The sequence below is a fragment of the Scyliorhinus canicula genome, chromosome 17 (genome assembly GCF_902713615.1).
Source record: "Scyliorhinus canicula chromosome 17, sScyCan1.1, whole genome shotgun sequence".
Classification (NCBI taxonomy): Eukaryota; Metazoa; Chordata; class Chondrichthyes; order Carcharhiniformes; family Scyliorhinidae; genus Scyliorhinus; species Scyliorhinus canicula.
Genome location: NC_052162.1, coordinates 30996977 through 31019654, shown reverse-complemented (window position 1 = coordinate 31019654; position 22678 = coordinate 30996977). Strand labels below are relative to the sequence as shown.

The 22678-nt window shown below is 45.1% G+C and overlaps 1 protein-coding gene across 1 annotated transcript in view; it reads right to left on the bottom strand.

Annotated features, from left to right (window-relative positions):
- Window positions 1–22678, bottom strand: part of LOC119952453 (zinc finger MYM-type protein 3-like) — a 138205-nt gene that overhangs the window by 26266 nt on the left and 89261 nt on the right. Inside the window, 5 exon segments of the mRNA XM_038776229.1 lie at window positions 12944–13095; window positions 15107–15275; window positions 20353–20456; window positions 21154–21300; window positions 22286–22460. Coding sequence (XP_038632157.1) covers window positions 12944–13095; window positions 15107–15275; window positions 20353–20456; window positions 21154–21300; window positions 22286–22460 — 747 coding nt within the window.

The following is a 22678-nucleotide window of genomic DNA, read 5'->3' as shown; positions in this document are numbered from 1 at the left end:
CTGATAATGCCATTTTTAAAATCACTCAGTTGCTTCACTGGCTTTGGAGCATGTCCCAGTAAATGAATATTGGCCGAATGGCCTCCTTCTGTACTGTAGGAATTCTACATACTGAATCAATTTGAAAGGATACAAGTAGTGTGTACACGATTTTACAATGTAATAAACTTCAATATTAATCCATGAATATTACTATAATACAGGTAAAACACTGACTTACCGATTGAAATTGGATTAACGGTCACGATTATTGGTGCTGGGGAAAGGTCAGAGTAGGTGGCTAAGCAATATGTATATTTCAACAGACGATGCTTGTGCAATACTTGCAGTTTTCTTAGTGGCACTTGAGAACCACAATGTTTGGTCTAAAAGTGTTGATGGCAATAACTTGCACGCTGGTGATCAAGACCACTTGATTTCAATTCAATTCATAATTTTGTATTTCCGCCACGGTTTAAAGTATTGCATTTCAGATTATAACTTGCTGCATTTAAACAAGTCCTCAATTTCCCGTAGCTATTTCACCCATTATCTTAAATCTGTATTCACTGGTTACTGATCCTCTGCCGGTAAAATGTTTCTCCCTATCCGCTCATCAAAACCACTCATCTCGATTGAAAAAAAAAACACCCCTGCCCACCTCACTTCTGCAAAGAGAACAATTCAATTTTCTCCAGTCTCCACAAGATGAAGACTCTCATTCCTGATATTATTCTGGTAAATTTTCTTTGCATTTTCGCAAAGGCCTGGACATCCTACCAAAAGTCTGATACCCAGAAGTAGACACATTATTACATCACACAGAATCATCGGTAATGAAAAATTTAGTAATGGGAGGAAACATAGGTCAATGGTAATGAGGGGGCAGAATCCAGACGTCTGAAGGCTATGAGGAAAGGTGCAACTAAAACCTATAGCTTTTCTTGGTTTTAAATGGAATTCCTACCTGCCTCTAATGACAGAAATGGTGAAAAAACCCTCAACTCTTATTGTCTAAAGTTATACAAAAATGTGTCATGAAATCCATTGATCAGGGGCTAAATTGCAAGTTTGTGGAGATTATAACATTTAAGATAAGGGCGTTCCAATGTTTGTTACATTGGTTGCTGTCTAGTGACAAGGGCAGGGGCTCCCTGGATGTGTTTGATAGGTCCCCAGAACACTTTAAAGGGTCCGTGAAGAATGCCTTCTTGATATGGTTTGAGGCAGTCTGTAAAACAATTATTGTTTAAAAAGGTACAAGGCATAGAAACAGGTCCCAATTAATTTTAAGAAAAAGCTGCAGGGAGCAGATTTTAGTTAAAGAGAGCCATTGGGGCAAATGCATCCCTTTGGGTGGTGTTCCGCTTGGCTTGGCCGTAGATCTGAAAGTTTACTTGTAAGCTAGTGTTGGAGTAACCGGGAATCCAGGAAGGTGAGATTGAAACTGAGATGATCCATTGGTAAAGCCACCTGAGTGGGAGTGACTTTGGAGAGAATGCCGCAGCAGGCTTCCTCAAAGGTGGAGATTGGAAACCCTCCTGAGAAAGTTGTTGTTTCAGCAAGATTGGCTGATTTACTGGGTGATTTGTTGAGAAATCCATTGAATATATTTTGGTTGCATCTGTCATTTACTCTCTAGCGTGGTGTGTGCAGCCAGTTTGTCTGTTAATTCACATGTACCTCACATTTACCCTGAATGTTAAAGTAGAAGATACATTTTGTAAATTGTTTAATCTTTCGGAACTTGCATAGTAAAGTTGCTTTTGTTTGTTCAAAACCCATGGAATCTTGTGGTCTAATTCCAAAAGTAGGTGTATTGAACTTCAACCTTTTATTTATTTTAAACAAAATGTTTTTGGTCCCTAATGGATACCATGGATACCGGTAAAAACAGGGCCCCATCGTGGGACTCGTCAGGGGAGTAAATTAAGTCAGTTAGTAACCCAGTTCAGACTGATTTATTTAAGCAGGGGAAGCTGAGACAACAGAAACAAGCTTACCAGTGCCCTGCATGGAGTGCCAGGAGTTAAGGTAAGAGTGGGAGTTTTAGAGAAGTGGGTGTTGTCCTGTTTTCTTCACTGTGTCCACAAGTCAGTGGGAGCAGGTATAGGCCAAGGCAGGAGAGCTGGGGTACAAGTCGCAGTAGCACTACAGTATAGAGTGAACACGTGTGATATCACACTAAGTGACTGGTAGGTGAGTCTTGCTCGCTTCTACCATTCTGACTTTGGAGGTGAAGGCTAGAGAGAAATTGCGGGAAGTAAAGATTAGTGGCGTAAGTAAAAAAACAAACTGAAATTCTAAATTAAATACATTTTAATTAGATGAAATAGGGATGCAGGGCCAGGGGATGTGTTGCAGCTGCAATATGTGGGAGTTGGTAGACCCTATTGTGGTTCAGAGCGACTATGCCTACAGCAAATGTTAGGTGCTTGAAGAACTTTAACTCAGAGTTAGTGAGTTGGAGTCTGAGCTGCAGGCATTGCAATGAATCAGAGAGAGAGAGAGAGAGAGAGAGAGAAATAGACATTATTCTCTGCAGCCAGGATCAAGAGTCTCAAAGGCAGTGTTGCCTGCCCGGTGCCAGTGTTCGGGACATCTGCTCTGGGCTAGAGAGAAACCTGCGGTGGAAGAGGAGGATCCAGTGGCCGTGGTCCATGTCGGTAAGTAGTTTGAGGAGTTAATTAAAGAATACAACCTCTAAGGTTATAATCTCTGGACTATTACCAGAGCCATGTGCAAATTGGCAAACGGTATGTAAAATTGTGAATTTGTGGCTCAGTAAGTATTGGTTCATGGGACACTGAATCAGTACTGGGGTAAGTGGGGCTGTACTGTTGGGACGGCCTACATCTGAACCATGCTAGGACCTGTGCTCTTGAGGACCGTACAACAAGGGAGGTAGAGAGGAATTTAATCTAAAGAGTGGGGGTGAAGGTTCATTTGCTTGGAAAATTAGGATGTGAAACTTAAAGGTAGGAGTGCGGGTTAGTGATCAGTCAGTGTCAACAGAAAACAACAGGTAGGGACAGATCATATGAACATATATTGCACCAAGGACTCTTACAAGAGTTCCAACTAGGAGAGGGGAGGGTTCTACGAATGGAACATTTAAAAAAAATCTGGGGTATGAGAGCAGTGGCTAGGATAGCGAGGGGTGACTTGACTGTCAGTCTGACAGGCCAGGAAACATAAAACTAAAAAAAATCAAAGCTGAATGTTCTTAATCGGAATGCACAAAGAATTTGCACCAAGATAGATGAGGTAATAGCACGGTGGCATAGTGATTAGCACTGCTACCTCACAGTACCAGGGTCCTGGGTTCAATTCCGATCTTGGGTCACTGTGTCGAGTTTGTACGCTCTCCTCGTGTCTGCCTGAGTTTCCTCTGGGTGTTCCGGTTTCCTCCCACAGTCTAAAAATGTGCAGTTTAGGTGGATTCGCCATCCTAAACTACCCTTTTGTGTCCAAGAGAAAAGATGCGGTGGGGTTACAGGGATAGGGTGGGGTGTTCCTTCAGAGGGTCGATGCATACTTGATGGGCCAAATGGTCTCCTTCTGCCCTCTAGGGATTTTATGATTCATCATGGATTGCTTTTTAAAATATACATTATGGAACCTACCCAGGAATGGGCTATTTTAGATTTGGTTTTGTGTGATGAAGGATTCTATTTTTTTTTAAATTTAGATTACCCAATTATTTTTTCCAATTAAGGGGCAATTTAGCGTAGCCAATCCACCTACTCCGCACATTGTTTTGGGTTGTGGGGGCGAAACCCACGCAGACACGGGGAGAATGTGCAAACTCCACACAGACAGTGACCCAGAGCCGGGATTCGAACCTGGGACCTCAGCGCCGTGAGGCAGCTGTGCTAACCACTAGGCCACCGTGCTGCCCTGTGTGAGATGATGGGTTAATAAAGGATCATGTGGGGTGGCACAGTGGTTAGCGCTCCTGCCTCACGACGCCAAAGCCCCAGGTTCGATCCCAACCCAGGTCACTGTCCGTGTGGTGTCGGCACATTTTCCAAGTGACTGCATGGGTCTCACCCCACACAACCCAAAGATGTGGAGGGTAGGTGGATTGGCCACGCTAAATTGCCTCTTAATTGAAAAATTTTTATTTTTAAAAAAGGGATCTTGTGGTTAAGTATCCCATAGAGGGTAGTGACCATAACATGATAGAATTTCAGTTACAGTTTGAGGGGTAACGCCATAGGTGCATAACCAGTGTCTTCAGCTTAAATAAGGACAATTATAATGTTCTGAGACAAGAGCTGTCGAAGGTGAACTGGGTAAACAAGCTAAGATACAGGTCAGTCGATGAGCGGTGGCAGTTATTCAAACAGCTGCTCCATAATGCTCCCCAGGAATTTATCCCAATCAAAAAAGGATTCCATGAGAAAGAAGCGAAATCCATGGTTGAAAAAGGTCAAGGATAATGTCAAATTGGAAAGCAAGATATACAAAGTGGTCAGGGATAGTGGTAGACCAGAGGACTGGGGTTTTTAAGGATCCAGCAGCACAAGGCTAAAAAGCTCAAAGGAGAAAATGAATTTCAAGGGAAAACCTGCATGTGGTATAAAGTAAACAGTAAGAGTTTCTATGGATATATAAATAGGAAGCAGACGGTCAAGGTAAATGTGGGACCTGTGCTGAACAAGGATGGTGAATTAATAACAGCAAACAAATAAATGGTGGATACACGAAAAACATTTTTTGCATCAGTCTTCGTTGCCAAGACATTGCAAATATCCCCAAAATGGGATGGGCTGATTTCAAATAACATGGTACAACTTACAAAAATCCCAATCACAAGGAATAGAGTATTAGAGAAACAAGGGGCTAAAGACAGCCAAGTTGCCAAGACTTGATGAACTGGTTTTAGTGGAAGTGGCTGCAGAGATAGTGGACCCATTGGCTGAAATTCTTCACAACTTGCTAAATTCCAGGAGGGTACCAGAAGATTGGAAAACAGCCAATGTGACTCAGAATCACAGAGCAATATATAGAAGAGGCCTTCGGTCCATCAAGCCTCCACCAACACATGAAAGACATCTGACCTGTCTACCTAATCCTATTTGCATCCACTTGGCCCATAGCCTTGAATGTTCAAAAAGAGGGTTATAGGTTAGTTTGTTTAACATATATTATTGGCAATATGCTGGAGCCAATAATCAATCAAAGAAATAGCTAATCATTTAGGAAAGCAGAATATAATCAAACATAGTCAACATGGTTTTTATGAAAGATAAACCACGTTTGACAAATTTGCTCGAATTCTTTGAGGATGTAACAGGGAGAGTAGGCAGAGGGGAACCTGTAGATGTTGTAGTATTTAGATTTCCAAAAGGCATTTGACATGGTGCTACATAAGAGAACCTGGTACATAAAGTAAAAGCCCTTGGAATTGGAGGAAGTGCGTTAGCATGGATTGGAACTTGGCTGTCAAAGAAAACAGAATTGAAATAAATGGGTCCTTTCAGAGTGCAAATATGTAACTAGTGGAGTATGGCAGGGATCAGTTCATGGCCTATAATTATTCACTACTTACATTAATGACTTGGAAGGAGGAATAGAATGCAATGTTTTCAAATTTTCCAATGACACGAAAATAGTTGGAGGGGCATGTTGTGATGAGGATATTGTGATTCTGCAACGAGTTGGAGATAGATTGGATTACTGGGTAACCGGAGTTCAATCCTTGGATGAGAGGGATGTTCTATCAAGAGAGACTAAATAGTCTGGGTCTGTATTTCTTTCTTGGCGTTTAGAAGAGTGAGGGGTGACCTTACTCAAACATACAAGATCCTGAGGGGACTTGATAGGGTAGGGTAGATGGTGAGATGTTTTCACTAGTGGGACTAGTCTCGAACAAGGGGATACAGCTACATTTAAACTGAGGTGTGCAGAAATTTCTTCCCGCAGAGGGTGGTGAATCGCTGGAATTCTCTGCCCCGGAGGGTTGTGGAGGCTGGATGATTAGACGTACTTTATATTTAATATTTGACAAATCAAGGAATAAAGGACAATGGGAAAATAAAAGGAGTGTAAGTCAGCATAGATCAGCCATGATTGTATTGAAGGGCAGGGCAGGCTTTAGGGCCTTGTGGCCCATCCTGCTTCTATTTCCTGTGCTCTTGTGTGAAGTACTCGAGTAACATTTTTTAAAAATATAAATTTAGAACACCCAATTCATTTTTTCCAATTAAGGGGCAATCTAGCGTGGCCAATTCACCTACGCTACACATCTTTAGGGGCGAAACCCATGCAACACGGGAGAATATGCAAACTCCACATCGCAGAGCCTGGATTAAACCTGGGACTTCGGCGACATGAGGCAGCAGCACTAACCACTGCGCCACCATGCTGCCCCTTGAGTAATATTTAATAGATGCTCTTGCAACGTAAGAAAATGTTGCAGTAACACCTATTCATGTTCCAGTGAAAGAAACAGTAAATTTTAAAAAAAACGCTGCTATTTTGTAACATTGAAACAAATGCTCACATTTGTTATAGCGGCCTCCTTTCAATTCAGGGTTCAAGTTAAATTAACCTCATTGACAAAATCCCCGCGGGTGAAGAAGGCAATGCTTGAGAGGAACCGCAGTGAGGGAGGGCTGGCTTTGCCGAGTCTGATTAATTATTACTGGGCGGCCAATATCGCTGTGATAAGGAAGTGGATGGTGGGTACGGGGTCTATCTGGGAGCGGGTGGAGGCGGCTTCGTGCAGGGGCTCCAGCTTGGCAGCCCTGGTCACGGCTACTCCACCGCTGCCGCTGGCCAGGTACTCCACCAGCCCGGTAGTGGGGGCGGCCCTGCGGATATGGGGCCAGTGGAGGAGGCATGTTGGTGAGATGGGGGCATCTGTCTGGGCGCCAATCTGCGACAACCATTTGTTTGCCCTCGGGAGTATGGATGGGGGGTTTCGGGCATGACGGCGGGCGGGGGATGGGGGATATGTTCCTGGAAGGGAGCTTTGCGAGTTTGAGGAGCTTGGAGGAGAAATTTGGTCTGGTACAGTTGTGGGACTTTGTCCGTAGCCAGGTCCCATCCTTCCCACGCCTCCCGCCATTGGGGATCCAGGACAGAATAGTCTCTTGGGGGGGAAGGAGGGGAGGGTAGAGTCTCTGATATTTATAAGGTGCTCATGAAGGAGGAAAGGTCCCTGACGGAGGAACTGAAACTCAAATGGGAGGAGGAGCTAGGCGGGGAAATGGGGGACGGGCTGTGGGCAGAAGCCCTGAGTAAGGTAAATTCGACCACATGTGCCAGGCTCGGCCTGATTCAATTTAAGGTTGTTCACCGGGCCCACATGACGGTGGCTCGGATGAGCAAATTCTTTGGGATAGAGGACAAATGCGCTAGGTGCGCAGGAGGACCAGCGAACCACGTACATATGTTTTGGGCATGCCCGATGCTTAGGGGATACTGGGAGGGATTTGCGGGCATCATGTCCCGGGTGCTAAAAACAAGGGTGCCGATGGGTCCAGGGGTGGCAATTTTGGGGGTTTCGGAAGACCCGGGAGTCCAGGGTGAGAAAGAGGCTGATGTTTTGGCCTTTGCTTCCCTGATAGCCCGGCGACGAATATTATTGGCATGGAGAGACTCAAAGCCCCCGAAGACTGAGTTGTGGCTTACGGACATGTCAAGTTTCCTGGGTATGGAAAAAATTAAGTTCGCCTTGAGGGGATCTGTACAGGGGTTCGCCCTAAGGTGGCAACCATTCATTGACTTCTTTGCGGGAGAGTGAGCGTCAGCAGGGGGGGTGGGTGGTAGAGTAGAGTAGAGCAGAGCAGGAGGGATAAATTGGCGGGTAGTACCGGTGGGAGAGGAGCGGGTTTGTGCAGTATGTTACGACTGAAGTATTGAATCTACGTGGATGTTTGCACATTTTTGCCTTTTTTGCTTTCTTTCTGTTGATGTTTGTAACTTTATACAATGCCAACAAACTACTTCAATAAAATTGTTTGTTTAAAAAAAAAATTAACCTCATTGACTTGGCGAAAATTGCTCGAGTCATAAAACTGATGATGGTTCACAATTTAAAATTACATTAGATTATGACTATACCAGCAAACAGACCACTGCTCCCTCTAGTGGAGGAGCACCACAATGAAGAACACACCCTTCATTTTCTAGATGAAAATATTTAAATCATTGGAAGATAAAGGAAATTAATAATTAATTTAAAAAAAGAAAAACTGAGGCAACCAGATTTGAATTTGGGAATTTTTTTTTGCAGTTAAATGTTGTACCACAGAACTATCTCCCTCTCTCCAACCTCCAATAGCCAACTATTCCTTTATTGAAAGTTTGTGCAACATACAGACTTACTTTTTTTCCAATACACACCGATTATTTTCATTCTCAAGCAACAAGGAAATAAAGAATACGCATGCCTTTTCCAATAAGATCACTCAGGACTAAAGGAAACAAAGATGCAGGATATTCTTTCAGGACAAACGATTACATAAGGACTGATGGCCAGTTGTTTACTTTTAGAACACTTTTATCTGATGTTATGATCTCATCCCTTAACCTCAATGATTACATAAAAATTGGTGTCAGGCACTTAAACTGTCCTTTGTCTTTTTTTATAATGCAGTCAAAGCATCTGCCTGAACAACCATTTGCAGTAGCAAACTTGACATCCCGCGAGTAATCACAGCCATAACGTTATTCTCTTAAGAAAACGCTGTAATGCAAAGTAAGGTGAGAGTGACTGCCCTTGACATCAAGGCTGCATTTGACTGAGTACGGCATCAAGGAGCCCTAGCTGAACTGGAGTCAATGGGAATCAGGAGGGGGAAACTCTCTGGTTGGAGTCATACCTGGCACAAAGTAAGATGGTTGTGGTGGTTGGAGGTCAATTCTCTCAGCTCCAGGACATCACTGCAGGAGTTTCTCAGGGTAATGTCCTCGGTCCAACTACCTTCAACGGCTTCATCAATGACCTCCCTTCCATTGGAGCGCAGTCCGGGGGGGGGGGGGGAGATGGGTGAACTTTCGCACACTACTACTACTGGGTGAGCAATATAGCTATGACTAGGAAGTGGGCGATGGGGGCGCATGGGAGCAGCTGGAGGTGGCGTCGTGTAAAGGTACTATCTGGGAGCTTTGATAACGGCTCCTTTGCCGTTCTCGCCGACCCGTTACTCCAGAAGTCCGGTGGTGGTGGCGACACTGCGGATCTGGGGACAGCGGAGGAGGTACAAGAAGGTGGAGGGAGTGTAGGTCTGGACCCCGATATGCAACAACCACAGGTTTGTCCCGGGTAGGATGGATGGTGGGTTCCAGAGCTGGCTGAGGGCAGGCATCAGAAGGATGGGAGATCTGTTCATAGACGGAAGCTTTCCCAGTTTGAAGGCGCTAGAGGACAAATTTAATCTGCCGCCATGAAACGCCTTTACAAAGAACAAATTACAGCACAGGAACAGGCCCTTCGGCCCTCCAAGCCCGTGCCGACCATGCTGCCCGTCTAAACTAAAATCTTCTACACTTTCTGGGTCCGTATCCCTCCATTCCAATCCTATTCATGTATTTGTCCAGATGCCCCTTAAATGTCACTATCGTCCCTGCTTCCTCCTCCGGCAGCGAGTTCCAGGCACCCACTAACCTCTGTGTAAAAAAACCTGCCTCTTACATCTCCTCTAAAACTTGCTCCTCGCACCTTAAACCTATGCCCCCCATGTAATTGACCCCTCTACCCTGGGGAAAAGCCTGAGTATCCATTTAAATATCTGCAAGTAAGAGTCGTCCTGAAAAAACAGGTAGTGGCCTTTCCGACGCTGCCGCCACCGAGGATACAGGATAGGGTGGTCTCCGGCACCTGGGTGGGGGAGGGGAGGGTATCGGATATCTACCAGGAAATACAGGAGGCGGAGGAGCTCAACGGCAAGTGGGAGGAGGAACTAGGTGAGGAGTTGGAAGTGGGTCTGTGGGCAGAGGTCCTTGGCAGGGTTAATTCCTCCTCATCATGTGCCAGGCTCAGTCTAATTCAATTTAAGGTGGGCAACCGGGCACACATGACAGCAGCGAGAATGAACAAGTTTTTTGGGGTAGAAGACAGTTGTATGAGGTGCAAGGGCAGCCCTGCAAACCATGTCCACATGTTTTGGGCATGCCCAGAGCTTAGTGTGTTCTGGCAAGGGTTCGCAAGGGCAATGTCCAAGGTGCTTAACACACGGGTGGTGTTGAGTCCAGAGATAGCGATCTTTGGAGTGTTAGAAGACCCGGGAGTTCAGGGGGCGAAAGAGGCCGATGTCTTGGCCTTTGCCTCCCTAGTAGCCCGGAGACGGATTTTATTAATGTGGAGGGACTCGAAGCCCCAGAGTGTAGAGACTTCGGTTAACGACATGGCTGGTGGGGGGCGAGTGCTTCATTGGGATGGTGTGGGAAGACTGGGTCGCATGGGGTCATGTCTATTTAATTGTTATTGTATATTCTTTTTAGTGTGTTAATGTTCACTCTAGTTTGTTTTGTTATTATTGTGACTACTGTTTTATTATGAAAAATTCTGCAAAACCTTAATAAAAATACTTCTTTTAAAAAAATGGCCTCCCTTCCATAAGGTTAATGTTGGGATGTTTGCAGATGACTGCACAATGTTCAGCACCAATCATGACTCCGCAGGTAATGAAGCAGTCCATGCCCAAATGCAGCAAGACCTGGACAATATCCAGGCTTGGGCAGACAAGTGGCAAGTTACATTTGCGCCACACAAGTGCCAGGCAATGACCATCTCCTACAAGAGAGGATCTAACCACCGCCCCTTGACATTCAATGGCATTACCAGCGTTGAATCCCTCACAATCAACAGCATAGTGGGTATACCTGCACCTCAAGGACTGCAGCGGATCAAGAAGGTAACTCACCACCACCTTCTGAGTACAACTAGGAATGGGCAATAAATGCTGGCCTAGCCAGCGACACCCACATCGCGTAAATGAATTTTTAAAAAGCCGACAGGATCTTTATTATGATAGGATGACATGGAATGCCACCTTGTCTGAAACCATCATGTGATCAATTCAATTAGAAAACTCAGTTGACACCAGAGTGATATTAGCACTCCAACCATATAGGCGTTTCGTAGTATAGAACTTGAGAAAGGGAGAGACATGTCGTGTTTCGAGTCATAAACATTTTCACAGCACAGAAAGAACACCTTTGGTCCATCATGTCAGTGCCAACCATCGAGCATCTTCCAGTTTGAATCCCATTTTCCAGCACTTGCTTCACAGCCTCATATGCAATGGCATTTCAAGTGAATACTTAAATGTTCTGAGGTTTCCCGCCTCTACACCCATTCAGCAGCAAGTACCAGATTTCAACTACCCTCTGGCGGGAAAAGTTTTTCCTCCCATCTCCTCTAAACCGCCTGCGCATTACCGTAAATCTATGCCCCCTGATTACTGACCCCTCCACTAAGCGAAAAGGCACCTCCTGTCCCTCAATTTTATATACTTCAATCAGCCCCTCCCACTCCCCAGCCTGATTTGCTCCAAAGAAAACAAAGTCTGCCTATCCAGCCACTCGATGGCCAAAAAGATCCAGCCCAGGCAACATGCTAGTGCATCTCCTCTGCACCCTTTCCAGTGCAATCACTCCCTTGGTGTGGTGACCAGAACTGCACAGTACTCCAGCTGGGGCTAACCAGTGTTTTTTACAGCTTCAACAAAACCTCCCTGCTCTTATATTCAATGCTACGCTAAATAAATGGCAAAAATCCTATCGGCCTTCTTAACCACCTTACCAACCTGCCCTGTCTTCAGAGATCTTTTGAACATGCACACCATGTATTTCCTGGGTCCGACCATTCATTGTATATGCCCTTGCTTGTTAGTCCTCCCAGAAAGTCCTCACATTTTTCATGATTAAATTCCATTTTCATTTTGCACTCACCAGGACATTTCCCAAGAACACCAATTGTAAAAGGATCAATTTATACTTCATAAGAAGAGTCATTATTGGTTGGCAAGTAGATTCCGATTGGTACAGATGCTGTCATGGAGAATTTGGCCTACATACCCAGCATCACAACAGTACAACAGACAGATCACATCAAAGAACATGCCCTTTTAGCTGTTTGCAACAGGCAAGGTATTGACTCTACTTGCCAAATTTAAAGTAAATGAAAGAGTATCCAATTCTTTTTTCCCCAATTAAGGGGCAATTTAGCATGGCCAATTCACCTACTCCACATCTTTGGGTTGTGGGGGTGAGACTCACACAGACAGGGGGAGAATGTGCAAACACCACATGGTCAGTGACCCAGGGCTGGGATCGAACCCGGATCCTCAGCAGCGCCACGCAGCAGTGCTAACCATTGAGCCACCATGCCACAGCACCCCCGCTCCCACCCCCCCAAACATTTGATTCTCCGATCAGATCTGATTCTCCGATCATATTGTTTAGCAAATGCCAAGTGTTCTAAAAATTACTAAGAACCAATTTAAGATAATCAGTCTGGCTCTGTGTGGCACACTTCTGCGTGCTAGATTCTACATGTACTAAGTCCATGAACATTTTCAAGGCTAATAGCGAAAGGTTTTAATCAGTAGGGGAAAAGGGGTACGGAGTGTTAGATCACCATGATCTTACTAAATGGTGGAGCAGACTCAAAGGGCTGAATGCCATACTTCTGGTCCTTTTTCGTATGGTCTTATATAGTTTGGCTTAGGTCAATAAAGTAATGTATCCCATATGCTCTCTTGACCACCCTATTCCACCCACACTTTTACTGTCAGGGACAGACATGCACTCTGTTCCTCCAGTAACTCACTCCTTCACAGTCGACAGTGAATCTGAAGTCCTTTTGTGGCCTTCCCCAACACTGCTACCTCCCCCCGAAATGGATAAGTGGGCAAAAAGCAGGCATTCTGCCATTCCTAGATATACTGTACAACAAAAATAACATGTCAAGTCAGCTTATACAAATCTGAATTTATAAACAAACCTGTTGAATTCCGAGACACAAGTAGTAAACACTATCCGGTTCATAGCGTTCCCCGTTCGGCCTCTGTACTTCTTTAACAAATTGGGCCAGCCCGTAGTTTAGTTCTGCAGCAGTGCAGGATAAAATATCCTCTTTAATCCTCATCGGTTTAGCTGATGGGGTGGAACAAAATATTTTTTTTATATTAAATGGAGCGAACAAGTAGGTTCCACAAGGTTAGGGTGATAAAAGATAACATCTGAGTATGTGCTCCCTGCACATGCCCCACTCTCCCCATGAAGGAAAGTTTTGAATCCTTGCTGGACTACTAAATCAAAAGACTCCAGATACATGGGGTGGAATTCTCCCCCCCTCACGCCGGGTGGGAGAATCGCCGGGAAGCCGAGCGAGCCCCGCCACACCGCCCTGGCACCAGCACGCGATTCTCCCACCCACCCCCAAATCCGGCGTGGCGAGATTCATGGCTGGCCGCTGGGAGAACAAACGGCGAGCGGCGATTCTCTGGCCCGGATGGGCCGAGCGGCCTGCCCAACACGACAGGTTCCCGCCGGCGCCGTCCACACCTGGTCTCTGCCGGCGGGAACAACGCGGGATCGCTGGCGGCGGCCTGTTTGGGGGGGGGGGGGGGGGGGGGGGGGGCCTCAAAAGGGGTCTGGCCCGCGATCAGTCCCCACCGATCGGCGGGCTGTCCTCTCTGAAGGAGGACCTCCTTTCCTCCACCGCCCCGCAAAATCCATCCGACATTTCTTGCGGGGCGGCCACGGGGAGGATGGCAACCGCGCATACGCGGGTTGGCGCCGGCCAACCTGCGCATGCACGGGTGACATCATTTACGCGGCACTGGCCGCGTAATTTACACGGCACCACGGCCCGGGTAAATGACATGGCTCCGCTCCTAGCCCCCCGGTGGTGGGAGACTAGGGGGCAGGGAGCGGCCTCCGACACCGGAGTGAAATACTCCGGTTTTCACTCCGGAGTCGGAACTTAGTCTCCCGATGGGAGAATTGTAAAATGAAATAAAATGAAAATCGCTTATTGTCACAAGTAGGCTTCAATGACGTTACTGTGAAAAGCCCCTAGTCGCCACATTCCGGTGCCTTTCGGGGAGGCTGGTACAGGAATTGAATCGTGCTGCTGGCCTGCCTTGGTCTGCTTTCAAAGACAGCGATTTAGCCCATTGTGCTAAACCAGCCCCAGTTTTGCGCCCATGGTTTTCACAGAAAAATGCATGGATTTGCAGGATTTAAACCACTGCAAATCCCTCCACCCCCCTGCTCACATAACCCAAAACAAAAGTTAGAATCCCCAAATTACACAAGGTTCTAATGCAAGGTTCTCCACAAAAGTCTCAAAGTGCCTGGGATGGAGCATTTCAGTCAAATCTCATTCTGTATTACAAGTTGTATCAAGAAACTCAAAATTCTGTGGGTATTACCTGTTGTTGAATAAAATAGTTTACAATTCAAACCAATACTCGCCTTGCGTTAAATTAATTCATCATTGGGATGCTAGATGGGTTAAAGGAGTGACTAACACCATGGAGTGTGAAAAATATATACACAAAGCCATGACAAGGTATCACAGGCGATGGAAGCCTGCTGCTACCTCAAGTCTCAGGTCTTAATTTGTGAAGCAAGACAGGGAATGTCCACAAACCATTCAACTATATAGGGCACTAGTCTCAAAGTTGAATGTTCTTCAAGTAGTTATTGTTAGTTCATTTCTTAAAAATGTAACGCTCAACACATTTTAACAGAGAATTTTTCCCAAGTAATGTATAAAAAATGTTTTTTAAAATTGTTGATTTTTTTTTTAAAATCTCGTCAAAGTAATAGATGCTGCTCTCCTCATTTTCGGACCAAGCATCAGCACTGTAAAAGTGACCTCAGGGAATTATTCTTCACTCTACTTATGACATTATTCCATTTACCATACAAGATGGCTGGTGGTACCCCGATTGAGATTTTCAATTCAATGGTAACTAACGTCACAACAGGGAACGGTTTTACACTGTGACCAACATTCACTTTGGAACAGATCACATAATCATTAAAAAAATGTAGTGCTAGTTAGTCCAAGACTACTTTTCATGCAGTACAGAACCGGCAGAGATGTGGTTTTAGGCTTAGACTATTAGAGAAGGAGAAAACAGCCTACACTTACGTCCAAATCTGAGCTCTTCACTTTTACTGGTATCGCCACTAGCATATTTAGCCTGGAGCCAGGACTTCCAGGCATTGACTCCATACGAGTAATTTAATCCAGTACAGCACTGCTGGCTAGCAAGGGAATCACGTGAACAACTTTCTGAAATCATTAGCCGCTTCTGGCCCTGCAAGACAAAATAAAAATAAAGTCAATGCCAAAGTTCAGTTTTTCGTTATGGCAAAATGAAGAGACTTTTGCCACATTATCCTCAAAATCTCTTGGGATTGTCCCATTTCTTTTCATTAAATTAACAGAATCTAAGCTTCCTTTTATTTTTAAATTAGAACCACTTGTTGGTACAATTTTGCTAATTCCTGCCCCCTTCAGCACCTTATCCAAGTGGTCATACTACTTTGCTTCACAGATGAAGAGAGTGGCATTGATCTACTTTTTGAATAAAGGATGCCCAGGTAAAATTTAATTCTGTTTTCACAATGTGCTCACTTTCTAAGTAGGAGACAAGGTCTAAAAGTCAGAAGCAGCCACATTCACGCATTTTCTCTTTCCCCAACTCAAGTATTTATAATCACAACACCAATGCAACCAAACAACTCACTCTCAATAGATGAGATCAAACATTCCCAATTTCTGTTCCGAGTCCCATGTTACAATTTGATTAACAAGGTTGTAAGTTGGCTCTTTTTAGCACACTTGGCTAAATAGCTGGCTTTTAAAGACCAAGGCAGGCCAGCAGCATGGGTCAATTCCCGTACCAGCCTCCCCGAACAGGTGCCGGAATGTGGCGACTAGGGGCTTTTCACAGTAACTTCACTGAAGCCTACTTGTGACAATAAGCAATTTTCATTTCATTTTTTCATTTATAAATCCATGTGATTGGTGGCAAGTGTCCAGTGAACAAAACAATTTTGTATTAGCTTTTAAATTAATCCAAGTTCTATAATTTGAACCCACTGACTATTGTAACATTAAGTGGCTTTATTGAAGCATAGAAAATAGGATCTGAAGTAGGTTATTCGACCCTTTGAGCAATGCTGAAATTCAACACCATAATCCCATGCTCCCCCCCCATCCCCCTTGATTCTTTCAGAGTCTAGAAACTTGTTTCTTGACCCCTTTATCCTGACCCTCCAGCCACAGGAAACATAAGAGACCTACAGTTTAGAAGGGGCCCTTCAGCCCATCAAGTCTGCACTGACAAAACTACACTATCTACACCAATCCCTCATTCCACCACTTCGCCCACAGCATTGAATGTTGTGGCATATCAAGTGCTCATTCCTGATTTTTTTTCTCCCCCAGTTAAGGGCAATTTAGTGTGGACAATCCACCTAACCTGCACATCTTTGGGTTGTGGGGGTAAAACCCACGCAGACATGGGAAGAATATGTAAACTCCACACAGACAGTGACCCGGGATCAAAGGTAGGAGAGGTTTCCCGAAGTGTAGTGCATTCCAGACGCCAACCATCCTCTGGGTTAAAAGAAATTTCCTCAAATCCCCTCTAAACCTTCAGCCCCTCACCATAAAATTATGCCCCCTCATTATTGACCCTTCAACGGAGGGCAGCAGCTGCTTCCAATCCAACCTGTCCATACCTCAACATGGTGACCAGAACTGCACACAGCATTCCAGCTGTGGCATAGCCAAACTTTTGTACACCTCCAAAATAACTTCCCTTCTCTTATAATCTATGCCATGACTGATAAAGTTGTATCCCGTATGCCTTCTTGGCGACCCTATTAACCTTTCCTGATACCTTCAGAGAGCTGTAGACAAAAACCCCAAGGTCCCTTTGAACTTCCTCGTGCCCTGGCATTCATTTGAGTACTCTTTTGTTACATCATCTGTCACTTTTCAGGGTTAAATTTCATCTGCCAATGATCTGCCCATCTGACCAATGCACCAATACCCTCCTGCAATCTGAGAACCGCCTCGCGCCCCCTCCCCCCCAACCACATCCACCCAATGGGGCGCATGGTCCTAAATCAATATCGTTGAATACTCCGACCATTTGACCCTGGCCAATAATGCCTCCCCACCATAAAAAGTCTATTCCCCCGTACACTATTATGCACCAGGGAAAAAAAGAAATACTCCCCTCCTTTGGGTGCAGGAACTGCCACAGGTCCACTCTTCCCACCTCTCACAGGAGCCCAGCCTGCAGCCCCCTCCCCAGACTGGACCAGCGAGCACGGCTGAGACCTTTCCACTTTCGTCTCTTGCACCATATTCCAGTCCCTCCCCACTATTAACTCGTAGGTATCCAAATGCGACATGGTGCCCCAGGACCCTCTTCACAAACCCTGCATCGCCCCAGTTGGGAGCATATACGCTCGCCAGTGCCACCAATGCCCTTCTAACACTCCCGTCACAATCTTGTACCTAACCTCCCCTGGTCCGCTACCACATTCTGCATCTGAAACCTCACGCTCTTACCCACCTATACTGCAACCACCCCCCCCCCCCCACGCCCCATCGAACCCCGAGTGGAAAACCTGGCTCACCTAACCCTTCCTGAGCCTCACCTGATATTTCACCTTCACATGGGTCTCCTGCAGCATCACCACATTGGCCTTTAGTCTATTTAAATGTGCAAATATCCTCAACCTCTTCACCAGTCCTCATATGACTGCAGCTTCTCCCCCTACCACACCAATCTTTGGTTGCTAGTGTGAAGGTCCCTGCCTGGGCCCCTCTCCTCCCAGTCCCCTCACCCGTGACTTGGTCCCTAGAAAACAAAGACACTCAAACATAACCAGTGCGCAAAGGCTGGGCCTCAGAAAAACCATGACCCCAAAGCCCAGTATTCTCACACCCAGTGACTTCCATACACTTCCCCATCAGCTAATCCAAAACAAAACCCCAACTGTTCCCCCCACAAAAACAAATAAACATCCTGAAATATGAAACAAGAGATAAGGCTGTACACAGCATTCCACCATCTTTCCTTCAGTCCAGAACCAAACCCTAGCCCCATCTCTCATTTTAACCTCGGTCCTTCAGCCTTCATGAACGCCTCCACTGCCTCAAATTAGAAGTCCCTCGAATTATAGGTCACCCTCAAATTCGCTGGGTAGACTACGCCGAACCTCACAAGGCTGAAGAACCTTCTATCGACCCAAGGCCATCCGCCTTCATGGCAGCTCTACAGTCAAGTCCTGGTATACATGAATACCAGCTCCTTCCCACTTCACCTCGTACCTTTGTTTTGCCCAACTCAAGACCTTCTCCATGACATGGAATTTGTGGGGGGAAAAAACTTGGTGGCTCGTTTGCCTTCAGCTTGGGCCTGAGTGACCGATTAGCCCTGTCCAGTTCATACCAGGAGGGTTTTTCCCCCTCCCGCAACATCTCCGCGAACATTTTCGCAAAGTACTCAGTCGGCCTCGGGCCCTCCACCCCCTCCGGCAAGCCCACAATTCTCAAATTCTGCTGCCTCGGCCTACTCTCCAGGTCCTCCACGTTCGCTGCAAGTCCTTTTTTGGCCTCCACCACTCTCCGCAGCTCCTCACCCATGACTGAACTGGTCACTATGTTGCAACAGAGCTTCCCACCCTTTCAGCTTCTCTCCTTGCTGCTGCACGTCAGTCAACGTCTTCAACACCTCCGCCACCTTCAGCAGGGCCAACGCCTCCTCAACCAGCTCCTTAAATCGCCGCCATCATCTCCTTACGCATCGCCTCCATGTGTTTGGCGAACTGCCTCTCAAACTCTCCAGATGTCAGCTCAGTCAAAGTCCCAAAGGTGAAGGGCGTGGCCCCACCCAGTGACCCAGCATGTTTCCTGCTGCTGGGCTGACCCGTTCACTCGACGGCACATTTGTGCACGCCACCTTCTTCCCAGAGGTTTTTTTCTTCCATCGGGCTAAATCGCTGGCTTTTAAAGCAGACCAAGGCAGGCCAGCAGCACGGTTCAATTCCCGTACCAGCCTCCCCAAACAGTCGCCGGAATGTGGCGACTAGGGGCTTTTCACAGTAACTTCATTGAAGCAGACTCGTGACAATAAGCGATTTTCATTTCATTCCCCCTCCTTTCTTACGTCTTCTTACACCAGCTTATCCAAAAACTGTCCCTGAAACTGGGCATTAAACTCCAAAAACCAGAGCCTCGAGCAGGAGCCACCCAACGAGCGACTTCCTCCTACATGCCACCACTGAAGTCCCCCTAAGAATTTAATTAGCCGTCATCATTTATATATATCATGAACAATAAGGGAACTAGCATTGATCCCTGTGGACACCAGCCTCCAGTCACACAAACAGCCTTCTACAGCCACCCAGTCTCCAATCACTTAAGCCAATTTTGGATCCAACATCCCAAGTTACCCTGGATCACCTGTGCTTTTACCTTCTTTATCAATCTCCCATGTGGGACCTTGTCAAAGGCTTTGCTGAAATCCATATAAACTACATCAACTGGGCTACTCTTATCCACACACCCTGAAAAATTCAATCAAATTCGTTAGGCATGGCCTCCCTCTGACAAGCCATGCTGACTATCCTTGATCAAACCATCGCGTCTCCAAGTGAAGATTAATTCTCTCCTTCAGAATTTTCACTAATAGTTTTTCTACCATTGATGTGAGACTCACTGGTCTGTAATTCCCTGGTTTATCTCTCCCATCCTTCTTGAAAAGTAGAACCACATTAGCTGTCCTTCAATCCTCTCGCACCTCCCCTGCTTCCAGTCTCTCCAACCCTGTCAGAACATTATACATTTCAATGGGATACATAGAAGGCAGGAGCAGGAGGAGGCCTTTTGGCCCTTCGAGCCTACTCCGCCATTTATCACGATCATGGCTGATCATCCAACTCAATAGCCTAATCCTGCTTTCTCTCCATAGCCTTTGATCCCATTCATTTTTTACATAATTTACAGTGCAGAAGGCCATTCAGCCCATCGAGTCTGCACCGGCCCTTACTAAGAGCACGCTACTCAAGCCCACATCTCTACCCTATCCCCGTAACCCTCACTTAACCTTTTTTGACACTAAGGGCAATTTAACATGGCCAATCCACCTAACCTGCACATCTTTGGGCTGTGGGAGGAAATCTACGCAGGCACAGGGAGAACATGCAGACTCCACACTGACAGCGACCCAAGCTGGGAATCAAACTTGGGACCTGGAGCTGTGAAGCCACAGTGCTATCCACTATGCTACCGTGCCAACCCTCATTGGATCCCCTCTCTTTCTTCTAAACTCAACAGTGAATACAGGCCTATATAAACAGCAATTGTACCCTTCTGACAGCTCGAGGTATTTCAGATTCTGGTTGTTCTTCATCTGTCGTCACAAGCCCACAGTCAAACAGGAAGTCAACACCCGAGTTAAGCTCCAATGGGGCTGCAAAATAAAATTTAATGCAATTTTAAAACATGTACAAAAACCCCAAAAATTCCCCAAGTGAGAAGTGATGAAAATGATCAGGAATCCTGGTGAGAAGATAATCCTTTAGATTGCAGGAAGTACTGCATCATGGTGGAAGCCATTTAATCATGCTACCTCCATGGCAAACAGTTTCTCAGTGAATTAACTGCCACATGCTTGTGGAATAGCTAAGCCTCAGCTAAACATTGATTTTGCACTCATGAGGTTTCCACTGTTTAACTTTGTCCCTTCTCATCTACCTTAAGAGTCATAACCATCGAGAACAGTAAAGAGAATAAATTATGTTGGATGAATGCTGTTTTACTTTATGTAGAAGACAGATGATATCATAGTTCAACTTTTCTTCAATTATCTATACAATAAAGAATAAGTGCAACATTTCACAACCGTAAGACTTGCAAGTCAGTGAGGCCTGTCAAATGTTACTTTATAATACATAAAAAGGGGAATAAACTGTACATTTGCTCCCTGGACTCCAATTCTGCTCAATTTTAAATGTCAAATTAGCATTGTTTTCAAATTTGCATTTGGAAAACACAGATTCAAGATCAGAAATGAAAAAAGTTAAAGCAAGTTGCAACACTCTGCAATTCGCAATTACCTAATATAACTTCAAAGCAGCAGGAATAGGTCAACAGCCACTTATACTTACTTTTGGGGAAATCGGCTTCCAGATCCTGTCCTGGTTCATCCAAGACATTAGCCATCTTAACTGCCATGGCCAAAACATCATCTCTGGCGGGTCCAAATAAGTCACAGTCTTCCAGGAGCCCATCAGCACTTTGATTGCTAGCAAGATCTGTACAGGCAAGGAAGATATAACTAGCTCTTATTGCATACTGAAACATAACTAATGAATAATTTTAAAAGGTCAATGGGGTAGGGGGAAGCAAGGTGTTGGGGCAGAAAAAAAAGGAGAAAAACATTGATAACACATTTGGCTAGTAAATGTGTACTGACTTTTAAAACATCTGGTGTTAAGTGTCCGCTTTGCTTAGTTGTCAGCACATTCACCTTGGAGTAATGCAGCTTGGATTCAAGTTGCTAATTGCATATTATGTTTAATTGTACGCAGATAGTGGGATGTTACTGGGGAAACACTTCTGAAACAGGGAGTGTGAGGTGAGGAGGTGCATTATTTGAGAGGTGTACCCATGTAAATACAAGTCTGTAAAATTGACTCCAGTGCTATTCTCACTGCCCGGCCTTTTGAAACAAAATTTAAGCTACACTTCAGGGGCGTGAACAATATAAACTGACACTTCACTGCTGTAATGAGACATGACTACATTGCTGGAAGTGCTATATTTCCAATGACAGATGGAAGCTATCGATCCCATGGCATTAATTAAAAAAAACAGCAGGGTTTCCTACTGTTCATCAGAGGGCAACGACAAATGCAATGCGACAGGCAAGAGAATTATGAAAACAAAACGTGAAATCCTCCTCCTTTCTGCTTTGCTTTTCTAAAGTCTATCAAACCAAGAACCTCAGACCATCGCAAAGGTTCAGAGAAGAGCAGGAGACATCTAAATCTGATAAATGGGTTTCAGAAACCAGGACAAACTTTGGAATACATATTTTGAAGCCACCAAAAAAATGATGATCAGGTACAGAGCAAGTGTATATTTATATCAAAAGTCATATTGGGAAAAACTACAATATGGTTAGTGCATTATGGTTAATATTTTGAAAAATATGGTTTAATGTGGATTCCATTCTTCATCAGAACAGATTTAAAACAATGCTGAATGAAAAATTAACAGAATAAAAATGTAACTTGCCACAAAGATCTGATGAAGCTTTCTCCATTTCCTCAGCCTCTGCTATCATCTCGGCCATAGCGAGTATGTCAGCTTCAAATGGGTTTGAAGGAATTTTGACCTTCAGTTCCTCTATTGTCTCTACTATCTTATCAGCACTGTCTAAAGTGGTAGGAAGGAACATCGGAATGGGAACCTATTTTGCAAATCACATGGCAGCTTGTTACAATGGAAAGTGCTTCATTTAAATTCTCACTTACCAACATTTCTGTACATGTTAGAAACTTGAAAATATATATGTTTTACCTTTCTTCACTCTTGAACGTTGCAGAACACATCCACCCACTTCAAATAATCCTTCACATCTCAAAACGGAACCAGATTTCCACACCTACCAACCTACAATTCTCTTTT